This window comes from Seriola dumerili, unplaced genomic scaffold (assembly GCF_002260705.1).
Source record: "Seriola dumerili isolate Sdu_G_001 unplaced genomic scaffold, Sdu_1.0 BDQW01000565.1, whole genome shotgun sequence".
NCBI classification, from domain to species: domain Eukaryota; kingdom Metazoa; phylum Chordata; class Actinopteri; order Carangiformes; family Carangidae; genus Seriola; species Seriola dumerili.
In genome coordinates this window covers 880,278-895,563 of record NW_019174820.1, presented here as the reverse complement: position 1 = coordinate 895,563, position 15,286 = coordinate 880,278, and the positions used below count along the sequence as shown (strand labels likewise).

The following is a 15,286-nucleotide window of genomic DNA, read 5'->3' as shown; positions in this document are numbered from 1 at the left end:
CCAAGTCAAGACAATATTTTATTATGTTGATGAGAAACAGGAATCAATGTACATTCAGCATTTATCATGAACTGACATGTTTACACTGAAATCAGCTGTTTTTCTTTTGTTAAATGCAGTTATTGATTATTGGATCTCCATCAGTTTGCTGGTCGTCATGGCTACACACAAAGTCACAATAATAAACTCAATGATGTAAAATGACTCAGTATCAATAAAAACAAAGCAAATATAAAGAAAAGGAGTGAAATCATTTTTCACACATGAAAAGGTCGACGACAGAAAGAAGAAGCAAATAGTGAAACTACAGAAGAAGAAAAAGGAAATAAAAATAAAGGAAGCTTTGGAATAATGAGACAGCAGGAGGACAGGTGCAGTTTGAGAGGTTAAATTCACTGACTTTTCCCTTTAAGAAATAAACAACATTATAAATATAATCATCCTCTTTATCTCTAACTGCTCTGTCCCACTGTCACAGAGACCTTCAGTGGTAACACCTTCACTTCATCCTCAGTGTAAATGAATGGAAACACCTTGTGAGTGAAAGTGTGTGTGAAGGTGTGTATGTGTGTGTCAGTATCAGGATCAGAGAACGACAGTTTTCCTCTGTTCCAGTCCAGATTCACTCTGATCCTCTGGAGCTTCTTCTTCTTCACTGAGAGATCAATGACTGGAGCTGATGGTGACTCTGCTGAGAATTTACCTTCATCAAACCATATTACCCATAATCCAGACCATATGTCTCTCTTCCTCTGGACAGACTCTTCTAACACTCCCAGTCTCCAGAATGTATTGTCTCCAACCTCGACGTCCCAGCTGTGAGTCCCTGAGTTAAAACCCTCAGAGCCCAGGACAGACCAGGAGTAAGAACTAATCCTCTCTGGATTGTCAGGAAGCTTCTGTCTCTCTCCTCGTCTCACTCTGGTCAGATCTTCAGACAGGATGAGTTCTGGACCAGCAGTGTTTGGGTCCAGAACCACAGGACTGTAGGAGACCACGTCCTTCATCTTGTTCCAGATGTTGAAGGTCAGGTTGCCCAGGTGTTTGGCCTGGTCTATCAGAGCTCCTGAGCCCAGCTGGTGATCCTCCAGCAGGGGGCGCTGCTGGACTCTGTCCACTGCAGCCTTGTAGCTGAGCAGGAATGAGACGTCTTCAGCTCTCAGCTCGTCCTCTGTGGCTCTGACTGTGTCTGAAAGAGCTGCTATCTCTCTGCTCAGAGCCTCCATCTTCTCCTTCATCACCTGACTCTTCTGCTCCTCTTCCTCCCTCAGTGCAGCCATCCTGGCCTCCTCTTCCTCTTCTAGAAACTGGTGAAGCTTCTTAAACTGCTCCTTGATCTGCGTCTCTGTGCGTCGGGCCTGGACCTTAATGTGTTCTGCTGTTTGATCAAACTCCACTTTAACTTCATTAAGACCCTTTAACTTCTCCTTTAAGGGCTCCAGAGTTTCCTGAAGCTTCTTCTTGTGTTGTGGAGCAGCTTCATCGATGGGTCTGAATCTGTGGTCGGTGTGTTTTTCTGAATCTCTACAGACGAGACACACTGGCTGCTGATGGTCCAGACAGAAGAGTTTGAGTTTCTCAGAGTGCAGACTGCAGAGAGCCTCTGAAGATCCATGATCTCTCTCCTGTAAGAAGGCCTCACACAGGTTCTTCAACACCAGGTTACAAGGTGGTTTAGACTTTGAAGATCTTCTCTTACAAGCTGGACACAGTCGACCTGGTTTCTCTCTCCACCAGCTCTGCAGACAGTCTTTACAGAAGCTGTGGCTGCAGGACAGAACAACAGGATCTCTGAAGACCTCATGACAGACCGGACAGCAGAGATCCTCCTCTGGTCTGAAAGCCATTTAGTCTCTGAGAGAAGCTGAAAACACAGCAGACAGGAAGTACAGTCAGTCATGGCTCCCTCCCCCCTCTGCTAACTTCACTGAGGTTTACTTTCACTCTGAGTCCAGGTGTTTGTCAAACTCACCTTCAGTGTGTGGAGTGTCAGCAGGTGGAAGCAGCAGTGTTGTAGCTGGACTCTCTCAGAGGAAGTTGTTAGTTTGGTCTGAAGGTGAATCTGATCGTCTGTTCTTCAGTCTGTGTCTCTTTACAGACGAAGAACAAACTGTTTCATGGTTTGTCTGAGGTGAGACAGGTGAGGGTGGAGCTGTGCCAAACCTTTTCTGATAAATGTTGTTGCTTCACCTGTAGAACAGGTTGAGTTTCACTCCAGAGTTTTGATTCATTGTTGGAAACACTTGGTGCAGCAGCTCTGTTTTGTTTCTGTTATCAAACATCCTAATGTGTAAAGTCAGAAGAAGCTAAATCTGTCAGATAAATGTGGTGCAGTAAAAAGTCAAATATAACTCGCTGAAATGTGGAGTAGAAACATGAAGAGGCATCAGAAGGAAATTGTCAAGGAAAGTACAAGGATCTCAAACTTGCAGTACTCGAGTAAATGTACTTAGTTAATTTCCACTGTGATGAAATAATTATTTGTCTTTGATGAACTGTCTTCTACTGAAATCAAGAGCAGCACCTGATTGTTCAGAAAAGCTCTTTGTGTTGACATTTGTCTTTATTTTTCCTGTTTCAGCAGCAGTTTTTCATAATTTCATGTTGTTTAAATGGAGTTCAGTGTTTGCGTCAATGCTACAGAGGCTGTTAGCTACTGAGAGCAGATCTGATACAAGGAAATACAAGTTTATGACCAGAAAATGTTCAGTGGTTATTTAGTTTTTAAAAATCAGCCATTGACATAATTACATCTCTTTTTTTCAGCTTTTCGTTCATGTTGAATCAACAGAACAAACACTAGGATACAGAAACAGAACCCCTCCCCTCCAACCAACTATTTATAAAAGCAATAAAATCAAATCTATACACAAGTTTTAAACATTGAAACAACAGGAAACAAACTGCTGCTGAAACTCCGTCATTCTGTGGACAACAGCAGCCTCTTGTGGCCAAATGATGCAGCTGCATCATGGAGCGACCACATGTAAAAGTGCAGGAGTTCATTGAGAACATGAGGTGTTTCTCACTGGGAGTGTCAGCAGCTTCACAGAGTCAGAGACAGCAGCTTAAACTTCAGGCTGATTGTCCTGTAACAACTGTTCAACCTGCTGCATCTGTCCACAACATTCATTCAAGGCTGTTAGATATCAAGTTTTTCAAACAGTGTTGGGATCAGACAAACACTGAGTCCTCAGTGATATTAACTATCTTGCTCTAATGTTTTACTCTGTGCACATTTTCTTTTTTGCTCAGTGTTGGATTTAAAGTCACCAAATCATTTGATGATTCTCCTGAAACCAGTAGAATGATGTGTGATTTTTTTTCACACCAACATTTCGACAGTTTTAAGTGTTTTAAAGTGAAACAATCAAAAATAGCTCCGTTTTTCACATGTGATGTCATCGCCTCAACATGTGTGAAGGCATGTGCAGCACATGGTTACCCTGTGGCACAACCAGTAAGTCACCTTCTCTGGGGACACCAAGGTCAGGGGTTCAAAACCCCAGATGACCAAAGTCCTGCTTCTGCAAAACTTCAATAGCAATTCTTACATATGGTATTTAACTGCTTGGACCCGGATATTTGCCGCTAACAGCTATATTTATTGTTAGTATTATTACTTAAGTAACTCAAACTCTGTTTTGTATCAAACTAAATTGAGCAAGAATTTTCTGAAATGTTATAAACTAAATGAGCAGATTAATCAATAGTGAAAATGCTTGTTATCATTAGCCCTAAAAATACATACATCACCATAAACGTTTATAGCTTTGCAATGATGCTTGAAACAGCTAGAACGGTGAAGACATGATTCATTTTCAGTCACCATTCAGGTGTGCTCTTTGCATACACCTGTGCTCATATAGAGACTGTCTGTTGTGAAAAAGGTCCATCAGTCCATCTGCTGCTAGAGGCAGAAATATCAACTAGGCAGAAGGGTTCATATGAGTTTTAAACAGCTGCATTATGTCAACTCTGTTTTTATGTGTATGACGAATTTGCTGTGCTTCGTCAGCAGATGGTGCTGTTGCTCACGTTTGAAAGAAAGCAACTTTGACCAGTGCAATGAATCAGTCTGGATCAAGCTGTTCGGATCAGAAACAGATTACACTTGGTGGGTTGTTTGGTCACTGTTAATCAAATCTGAGCAATCCACACTGACACAGTCTTGGTCAAGCAGAGTAGTTTGAGAATTTGAGAGTTTGACTCTTAATCAATAATATATGGTTTTAAACAGATGTTGCTTATGTAGTCATGAATAAACCAGAACTTAAGGGATTTTAAGTTTGCACAAGTTTCATTTATTGTTAGTTTTCGACAAAGAAAGGCATCCCTATTTGAGAAACTAGGAACAACAAATTTCTGCATTTTTGTTTAAGAAATGAACAAAATGATCATTAATAAAAGATTGTTGCCTATAAGCCTGCTTTGGGCCCCTGTGACCACCAGAGGGCCCCCAAGAGCGTTTGAAATGTGTGATGAATTGGATTGATGACCCGCCTTTACCCTGTCTCTGATTGGCTACTACCCCGTTAGGTTTATGTCGAGTGGTGATTGGTTAACTGTAAAATTATCACCGTAAGTAAATGAGAGACAGGGTAGGGGCAGGTCTCCGCCCACCTCGGGTATGGAAATATCAAGCGGCAACTTCCAAGGATGAAAAATGTGGCAAACACGGAAGTACCAAACACTGCACGTCTTCAGATGGCCGCTTGAGTCTGGCTCCAACAGTGAGTCAGTCCCCACAGACTTCATGTTAAAATGTCCAACTTTACAGCAGAAATAAACATGTTTACAGCCTGGTACAAAAACAGTTTTGGTCTCTAGAGCTAATTCCCTCCTTCATGACACCTGTTTGAGCCTAAATAAAATGTAAACAGGTGAGTTATATAAATTTATGGAGAATTGAGGGCGTGGCCGCTTTAAGTAATGTGAGGGTATACTTGCCACAAGCCGGCACGCACCGAAGTCTCGGCTCAACACAAGCTCCTCCTCTTTGCCCATTTTTAGATTAGGCGGGAGTTCAGCGGAGTCATGTACTGTCAAGATGGTGACGACGGAGCGGCCATGTTTACTTACAGTCTATAGGAGATATGTGGTCACTACGCAAAAGTGGCGCCGCCCCCCGCCGTCGTGTCAAAGCAGGAGTCAGTGTTTACAACGATGAGAGGATGAAGCGGAACTATATCCTTCTGGTAACGAGGAGAGGAGAAAGAAACAACATGAGAGTGAATCGCGGGAACAGCAACCAGGTAAACTTGTAGTGAATAACCTTAACGTTACGTTGATGTGCTAGCTTGTCTCGCTAAGCTAGCTGTGCGGTGCTTCTGACTGTGTCTCTACCTGCCACTTCCAGGTGTCTTCATTCACAGACATATACAGTTTGTGTTTATGTGTTCAGGGACTTTGTATCTGAGAAAAATGAGTTTAATACAACTATTCATTACGGTTGATAAACATCCAACGGTCAGCGGTATTTTGAAACTGCAGCTCAAAAAAGATAACTGCTTCGCGCGTGATCAAACTCCCTATGCGCATGCACGAAATGAAAAACGGTCCAGTCCAGACAATATGGCGGACATCATTTTAACACAAGACAATGATTATCTTGTCTCTAAGTCAAGGTTTATTTACAACTTTGGACTAATGCAAGATGGAAAGCAATGGATGGACAATGACTGCTGATTATTATTGCATTAAACAAGTATAGTATTTTTTATAAGTATAGTATAATCTAATATTCAACCAAGTCATAGGCTACTACTAATAGTATGTTATATGAATATATTAATATGGTTTACATGGTTCGGATTTTCTGTTGACTGACTAATCGATAAATGGATTTATTATTATTATTTACACACACCGCCTTGTCTGTTATCTCTGGGGAGCAGAAAATCTGAATGATTATTTGTTATTTTCTCATGGAATAATCTTTTATTATGGAGAAAAAAGAGAAAGATTTTGTTTTTGTTTAGTGATGTAACTGATATGACAGATTTTATGAATGATTTACAACTCAACTATTGAGTAAATTGGAAGTGTACAATTCAACAATCTCCACAGTCTAATTGGTACCAAATTAATGATTTAAAATACCTAATAAGTTAGTAAGAATTAATAGTTTATTAAGCAATTGTGCTCTTTTAAAACATGTCAGATATCTTTCAATTTTGCCCCATTTTAAATGTTCTTATATGACATTTGGTGTAGCCGACTTAATTATTTATTCATCCACTAATTCATTTATTTTTTCTTTGTTTACTTCGTTACTGTCTTGTATCTTGTCGTGTATGGAAGCAGTGATAATTGGCAAAAAAGTAAGTGTAATATATTATAACTATTTGCTTCACATTTAGCCCTGCATTTCAATAGAAATGTAATTTTATATTTATATTATATCTGATATATTATTTTTATAATTTATTTGATTTTCCAACAAGTCAGTTTTTAATGCTTGCGTGTGTTTTGAATCGTTAGTGATGCAGTTATAGTCGTGATTACCTTAGTTGAAAATAAAGGTTTAACTAAAACCTATAAAATGTAGGTAATTTTAATCGTACAATATTAACTTTAATCACGATCATCATTTTAAATGGATATTGTGTGCTACTTCACGGATCAACACAGGAAAGTAAAAAAACAATCTGCTGATTCAGTATTGTCTTATTACATCATTCTTTCCAGGAACTTCTTGTAAATTTAAAGTTACACATCAATTATAAATTATGAGAAAACTATTGGTAAGCTAAAACGTAAATGCTATGATTGAGCTGGTGCTTGTTGTTTTATGGCACTTTTAATGTATTTACTGTTTGTAAAATGTTTTGTGTTCTGCATGTATTTTATTGTTGGATTTTATGTATTTTAAAGGGACCTATACAGAGAAGATTAAATAAAAAACGAATAATGTTACATTAAATCAGGTTTATTTTACCATGTGTATTTATGTATGTAAATAGCTGATCTTATGAATACATTTCATTGCAGGATTTGGTCTTCCTCTGCACTTCCAGGAGTCACCAGTCGGAGGTGCTAATGGCGTCCTGTCGTCCCTGTGCTGCGTTTTCTCCTCTGGCACAGAAAAAGAGAGAGCAGCTGCTTCTCACATCCCAGCCTTTGCTCTGTCATCCTCCCCCACCTCCCCCTCCTCCCTCAGAAAGGGGAGCACCACACCCTGTCAGCCAATCAGAGCTCAACTCCACCCTCTCCATCACATCATCTCAGTTTCCAAGGTAACAGGGCACCCCTCTCTCTCTCTCTCTCTCTCTCTCTCTCTCTCTCTCCTTCTGTTTCCATACTGAAAGGTGCCGCATCATCACCATCATCCCTCCCATCCGTCCATCCCATCATCCCATACTGGGAGCTGGTGGCTAGTTTAGCTTTAGCCTCCTCTCTATTAGCACCATCGCTCTCTCTCTCTCTCTCTCACTCTCTCACTCACTCTCTCTCTCTCTCTCTCTCTCTCTCTCTCTCTCTCTGCAGTGGGATTGCCACCATCAACATCAAAGGCACCTCCCTCCCTCACTCTCTCTCTGCATCCTCCAACAGCCAACAGAAAACAGGAAGAAAAGAAGGGAACGACATGGACTAAAGGAGAAGAAGAAGAAGAAGAGAGATGTGGTATGTACTGCTGAACCTGCTGCTCTGTGCAACCTCCCTTCTGTTTTGGCTTTACTAAAGAGGGAAGAGTGTGTGTGTGTGTGTGTGTGTATATGTATATTAATGAGTGTGTGTGTGTGTGTTGAGCCTAATCCTTCATGGAATGCTGATTCAATGAGCTGTCTGATGCTAATGCTCGCAGAATGATGCAAGGAAAGAGAGAGAGAAAAAGATACAGAGAGAGACAGAAGCAGAGGGAGGTGACTCCCAGTCTCTCTCTCTCTCTCTCGCTCGCTCGCTCTCTGAGCTTTTGTTATGGAGGCCTGCTCTGCAGAAGAGCTCGCTCTGCCTGCTGCATACAGAAAGAGGCCAACACCTCTCCTCTCTATTCCCAGTCTGCTAGCCTGCTTCGTACTGGGCTGTCTTACCGGTTCCCAGTGGTTTGAGTCTCTCTCACTGGGTTAAAAGCCTCATATTGTTCCCTGCATGTGAGGGAAATCCTACTTCCTGGAGTGGTGGTTTCTGATCTGTGTTTACCAGCAAGCGTTTCTGACCTGATCTCAGCTGTGTTGTCATTCAGAGTTCAGACTTTGAGGAAACGGGGATGAGTGACATCTTGCAAAACAATACTCATTTTGTTTAGGACGTGAAGTCCGACCACGTCTTAAAGGTTAAAGTGTTTACGGCTGTTGAACGGCCATACTTGGAGGTGGGGTGAAAAGTCTGCTGTTATAGAGACATGCAATCATTGTTGAAATCGGGATAAGAGCACACACTTTCAGACAGTCTTTCCTCAAAGACAATGTTGATGTTGTTCTTGTTTGTACACTCGAGAAGGAAGTTCAGGCCTCGCCTCCTTCCTTACCGCCACACACCTGACCAACAGACCGTGTTTCCACATCAGACATTTTGACTCGTCATCGCAGGAAAAGCACGGGTGAACCAGATTCTGTTGATGACATCTCAGTTTAATGTTACCACTTCCACCTGTGCTTCTCTTGCAATGACATGCCAAAACATCTGCTGTTAAAATAAAATTCTTTTGCAATGTAACATGGGCATGGATTCTCAGATGAAGCCCCCCCCCAGCTCCTACGTCACACAGGCGTGGAGGTGGTTTAAGACGCTGTTGGATGTTCTCATAACGGTTGAAGCATAATGACCAGGGAGCACCACTAAAAAGAGTGAGTTTGACTCTGATTGAACCATTTGTCTTGACTTTTCCCAACTTGTGAAAACTCTATCAATCTGTTATAACTATTAATCACCATAACCTGAAGTCATGATGTGATCAGTGAGATCCTGACTCATCTCATCCCGTTCAGTTATTTAGTTTATCCATTTAGTTTGCTGAGTCACCTTTCCCTAAAGGTTAATGTTATATCTAAAAAAATAAAAATTCATTTCTATAACAGTCCCTCATTGCAAAGGAAACCTGCGCACACAGCGGCTTGGTAACGTCTTATCGATCACCTTTGTTTTGCCATCCAAATAAGTTGTTCTTAACCTGTCAAACGTCTTATGAGTGATCTCACATGTTCCCAGATCTCAGCAAATAACTCTGTGAGTTAATGTTTTTTTATTACTGGCAAAAATGATGGACAAAACTACAACTCAAGTGGCATTAAACTAGGAAATCCTAGTTTCTGTCGTTGCTTTTTTACTATTTCCGACCTGATTTGAGCTTTGTTCGTTCAGATCAATAAGAAAACAGTGACAAGTTTAGTTTTAAATGATACTTCTGATCTTGTTTCATATATTGCCTTTTTCAGAGTGAAGAGATGCCTCCTGTTTGTCTTACCTCTCTGCTTATTTCTTAATAACCTAGAGGTAGTAAAGGAAGGAAATGAGGAAATAAGTGGATGGCATTAGGGACAGATTTAGGACAGCTTGCAGGTGAAATGGCTCTTTCACAGCTTCGGTTTAAAAGCTAATCATAATAAAAAGGCGTTTATTTGTTTGCAGATATTAAATTGAATATGACAACTAAGAGAAGAGAAATGTCAGAAATTAGTGAAAAAAAATGAAGCATCTGGGCATGTACAGGCTGTAAAAACAGGCTCTTCTTTTAAAGCTTTTACAGCTTTGATTTTTCTCAGTGTTTGTCTAAGAGGAAAATGTTCCTTTTCATCAGCCGTGTCTATTGTTGATCAGACTGGGTGGAGCAGGGTTTGTGTACAAAGTCAGTCTAATAACTGTTGTGATGTGGCATTGAATGGGTCACTGTGTTGTGTTTGTTCAGACAAAGCTTCCTAAAAGGAGGTTTCCCAGATGGCTTCCTCCATTTTTTTTTTGGCTGATTGTTAAGATGGCAGCAGGAAAAAAAAATTAGCTTCCAACGTGCAACGTAAAAGAGAACGTAGGGAATGAAATAAGGAAGTAGGGAAGGAGGGTTTTTAATGGGAGATCTATTGATATCATTTTCATGTTGATCATGAGGAGCAGCTTAGATCTCTGTCTGCATTTTCCACGCTACAGGATATGATGTAACTATAAACTGGGGTGAGTGGCTGCAGAGAAGCGTAGATGTTGATGGAAAGGCGTGGAAGGTTAAAGTGGGTTTAGGCTTCTCCTGTTACAGATACTTTAAGGGATTAGATACATACAGAGACAAAGACGGAGGAAAACTTCCTGTGCAGCTTTCTTTTACATCTAAACTTGGATCGGAGTGTGTACTGGCCATTCAGTGATTTGTTGCTGGTTTAGTGGACACGATGATTCTCCCCATACAGGATTTCTTTCATCAGTATTTCTAAACAAAGATTAAATGCACTGTAATACTGGCGCTTTCTGTCCAGTTTTGAACTTACAGTAAATGAGTTTCTGCCATTGTTGGGTACAGTAACAGACTATTTTTTCTTCTGTCTTGGTGCATTGGGCATTTCACAAACACAGCCTCCATGAGGCTTTGATACCACAACAATAATACTAATGAGTGAATGTCATTAAAATTCTTCTTTTTCTCATTTTCCTTCTCTGGTGATTTTCCTTGTTGTCGTTTCCTTCTTTGAGATCTCTTTGGAGGATGGCTGCTGTGATTCAGACAGGATGCCTCTGCTCTGAGGAGACGACCTCCTCCATGTAGTTTCAGTAACCGAGCTGAATGCTGACCAGGTGTAATTTCAGCCAGTGAAACAGGTGGGATGTTTAGGCCGAGAACACTCAGAGGAGTCGCCCGTGCTTTCGGCAGAGTGAAATGTTGCTGGCTGTGTTTGTTGACACGCAGTTTCAGTCAGGACAGGGTGATTGGCGTTAATAGAGGAGACTCACTCCACACTCACTTATGTCACTTTGTTAGAAGAAGCGGGTGTTAGTCTTCAGCTGTTCGCCTCTGAAACTCAGAAATCCTCAGAAAGGAGCCATAAAACTAAACTTTCTCATTAACTTGCCTCCGGCCACCCTCCGACCTTTTGCTCCTGACCTTGGTCCCTGACCTTTGCAGCGATCTGCAACCTCCTATATTTATTCCTTATTGCCTCCCTATACTAACAGAGTCACATATTAGAGATGACTAATGAGTGAGAGTTGTACTGGATCTCCCAGCACAGAGGGACATGCTCCCCGAGGATCATCTGTAATTAGCCAGGAGCCGTTTGTGTTTACTGAAGTCAATTTAGGTCAAGTTCATTTGCAAAGTACTTAATGAACACATCTGGAAGCGTTTAGACAGAATACATAAAAAACACAACTATTGTATAAAAATAATCTTTAGAAAGTTTAAATTTTGTTCAATTTTTCTTTTATTTGCCATTTATATCCAGATATTTTACCAGCCTGTCATGAAATACAGATGGGGGACAAATTAAAGGAAAAACAGCAAAGTGTGTTAGTAATGTGACGTTCTACCATGACACACATCACAGTAAAATCTCCTATAGGTGTTTAACCACCTGGAGGACCCCTAAAATCCTACACAAGAAACCCTCTGGAGAATATGCAAACTCCAATCTACCTCTAGAAACGCCCCAGTAACCACCACCTGCTCCGAATGGACCCTAGAACCTTCTTAATGACTACTAAAAACCATCCATAGCACCTCTTCAGTCACCACTTAAGCCTTCTAAACAACCCCTAGAACCTCATAAAGGACCTCTAGAACCTTCTAATTGACTACTAAAACCTGAACCTCTTCAATGATCAGTTAAGCCTTTTAAACAACCCTTAGAACTACCTAAAGAACCTCTGGAGCCTTATTTAGATTCTGTAAATAATGTTCTGACCTGGTGAATGAAATTAAAGTAAAACCCAACATGAAGTGTGTTTGTAAGCCTTGAACCAGGTTTTTCCTTTATTTTGCCGCCTGTATGTATTAAAGTTTCTCCTCTGGAGCAAAGTCTTGTATTTCTTGTGTTTTCTGGGCAGCTGGAAAACACCCTGACGTGCCTTCCTGTCACATTCTGTTGTGATTTTGTTGATCTTGACCTATACTCATTCCTTTGGGTTTCTCATGGTGATGCAGGAATTAAAGGGTTCTCTGCTCACAGGGACAGAAGTGTAGTGTTAGCTGGTGTGCAGTGTACAGCTGCTAACACATGTCAGAAACCAGAAATCATTCTTTAACCTCTGACATGTTTGAGCTGCACGCCTGCCGGTCGGCCGCCTCCGTGTCTGCACAGTTTCTCCCTGCAGAGCCGACGCCCTGCATCCACAACAGGGGATAATACAGTGAGGAGAGAGGATGATACGGGGGGGGGGTTACAGTACAGTAAGGTTCACCATGTCATCACATCCTCCTGTTTTTTCAGCACAGACACTAATAGTAAAAACTTCTAAAAGTGGAGAAAGTAGGAGTGTAATCACTCATTTATTGCATTGATTCCTTTATTATGGATAAAAACAGTATTATCTAATTAGTCTGGCAACAATAATCAATTTAAAATGCTTTATATCGCAACAATTAAATTAAATTGAATGTACTTTCTCCAGTGCCAGGGAGGAATAGTTGAAGCTGGGTCTGACAGTACGACTACTGTGCTGCCAGTGTAAATACTACAACTATCACTTCTGCTGGGAGTGAAATGTGTGATCACGACCGTGAAGCCAAACATCAGCAAACGAATTCTCAAAAGCAAGAAGTTTTAATTTTAATTTGATTCTATCCGAAATAGTTTGTAGGAGATCTTCAGTCTTTTGCTGTTTCTTGTCTTTGAACTATCTCAGTCTTTTTTCACCTTTTAGGCACATAAGGGAAGAATTATTACACATACACCGTTAGTCTTTGGCTAATGAATTGTGCTTTCTTAAATTTAATAGAGGAAAAAAAATTATATCCTTTTTAATTGAATCAGCTCTAATCATTACTAATCATTAAATTCCCTTTTACCAAAACCTGGTAACTTAATGCTTGTTTTCTATTTTTCTTGAGGTCCTGGAAACAATCACTTATACTTCAAGTTCTGCAAATGTATAGAAGTACTTTCTTTTTTTAAAATGGATTTTAACTCCTTTTAAAAAAAATGTTGTTTTCTTTTTTAACCATATGAAACGGAACCGTTCCTAAAAATAAAATGTACTAACCACTAAACAGGACTTTTATTTAGCATTTTGATTGGATATGTGGCGAGGCCTGTTCACAGAGGCTTTCATGTTAACAGTTTGTCCTTTTACAACAAATAGAGACACATGTCCAACAGGAATACATGATGTTATTTGCTCACACCGTTCAAACCCGGTGTGACGTGATAATGAAGCTCTCAGTGTGAACGCTCAGAGAGAGAGAGACCCCTGATTCAACAAGAGACCAGAGGGGCCCCAACCTCCTCCTGCACACAATAGTGCTGGGAACTCAGTCAGCTGTGTGTGTGTGCGTGCGTGCGTGCGTGCGTGCATGCATGAGAGCCCCCCTCCCCATGCTTAAACTGAACAAATCACCCACAGTGTGTTAGTGTGTGTGTGGAATGGGTACTGCATGATGAGGGTCAGGGTTCAGGGGTATCCTGCCTCTCTGGAGACTACAGATTGCTGTTAACACACACACACACACACACACACACACACACACACACACAGGATGGGTAATTTGTCTCACTTGAAAATGGGGGGGATGGTGGCCCGTTGCATCTGTGTTCATCTCACATTTCACAATTTTGCAGCAGGTGAAACAATTTGAAAACATTAATTTAGACTCAACCAACTGCTGATTTAATTCTGTTTCATATTTACCTGTAATACTCCGTCACACAGACTGTGTTGATCGTGCCGTCTACACCAATTTCTCACCTTGAGCAGTGAGAAACGCCACGTAAAGATTTTACTACGTCAGATGGCATTAGTGAGAACTGGGACTGTTGATTCAGTGTGAACTGGTCGATTTGGATCATCTCTACAAGAAAACCACAGGTACAAACATTTTTAAAACCCATGCACATAATTTGACATTAAAACGTCTGAGTGCAGAACTCGATAACAGAATGGGAGAGATTCTGAGATCTGTTTTAATGCAGAAATCATCTTATTTTCTGCTGCAGTGTTTGTTTCCTTGAACCTCCTTTGTGACTGGACTGCAACAGTAGGGCCAGCCCTATAAACGTGAATGTTGCTGACTGAGTGACTGAGTGAGTGATAAGGTTACACCGTTGGTTGGCCGGAAGAGTGTTGGAGTTTCCCTGCTTTTCAAAAAAGCACCTAGCAACAAACATAGCCACTTTCTGGACAAACCTCAGCTACTGCTCCTGACTTTGTCTCTGATCATTTTACAGTAAAAACGTCTGAATTCATCAGCTCAGTCTTTTTTTATCGTGGCTATAAAATCAGGATTTTAGCAGCAGCTTGGAGTGACTGCTGGTTAACGTGTCGTCTTAATGGACCACGTTTCAGTTACTGTTTCAAAACTGAGACAGAGTGCTGTGGTTGTACATGAGGTTTTTGCTTCTCCCAGACTGAAAGACTAAAACCACACATGCAGTGTTTTGTTTTCTTCTCCCGTTCCTTCTTTATTGTCCTCTTTTCTACTCTCTTCATAATCTCTCTCCTTCACTTTCCTCCTGACTGTCCTCTCTCTATCCTTTCCTCTTGTCTCCTAACATCCTCTTTTTTCACCTTGCTTCTCCTCCTCCTCCTCCTCCCTTTGTTTGTGTTCCCCTCTTTTCCTCCTCTCGCCTCCTTTCTCATCCTCCTCTCCTCTCCTCATATCCTCTGTATTTTTTTTACTATTTTCTCTCCTAGTAGCAGCTCTTCTTCCAGCTCGCCATCTCTCCTCCATCCTCCTCCTCCACCCTCCTCTTCCTCTCCTCCTTCTATCTCTGTGTCGATAACATCTGCTCAGACCTCGGGGTGTGGCAGTGAACGCTCAGTCCCGGGCTTCTGTCTCTGACCACAGCAGCACAGAAACACACTGTGACTGCGAGGCAGGAAATAGCAGGAAACCCAGACTACCTCTCAAAAATGTTGTGAGGGCCGTCACAGACTCTACGGCCACGTTTTTCTAACCCAACTGTAAAATTGACACTTCATCATAATTATATGTGAAATGTAGAGGTCTGCTTCTCTAAAGTCTGGAGCTTCTCTGGGCTGCACATGGGCGGAAATATTTTGCTTTCATACAGTATAGAAATAAAGTTTATAGGTTTTGTTTTCTTGTGATTTTACCTGGCCTCGATGTGCAGTAAGCTTGGGCAACATCCACAATTTAATATCTCGATACAATCCAGGCCAATTACTGATAAACGATGTGATTATAATT

General features: G+C 41.1%; 1 protein-coding gene across 1 annotated transcript; it reads right to left on the bottom strand.

The window, feature by feature from the left end:
• Positions 1–446: 446 nt before the first annotated feature.
• LOC111236113 (nuclear factor 7, brain-like) lies at positions 447–2,126 on the bottom strand. Its single transcript, XM_022764724.1, has 2 exons — positions 1,973–2,126; positions 447–1,864 (listed from the first exon to the last, which is right to left on the bottom strand). The coding sequence occupies exon 2, from the start codon at positions 1,845–1,847 to the stop codon at positions 453–455; it is 1,395 nt and encodes a 464-aa protein (XP_022620445.1). The 5' UTR covers positions 1,848–1,864; positions 1,973–2,126; the 3' UTR covers positions 447–452.
• Positions 2,127–15,286: the final 13,160 nt, after the last annotated feature.

Excerpts from the sequence above, each read along its gene's own strand:
- LOC111236113 (XM_022764724.1), bottom strand. The coding sequence starts at position 1,847 with ATGGCTTTCAGACCAGAGGAGGATCTCTGCTGTCCGGTCTGTCATGAG.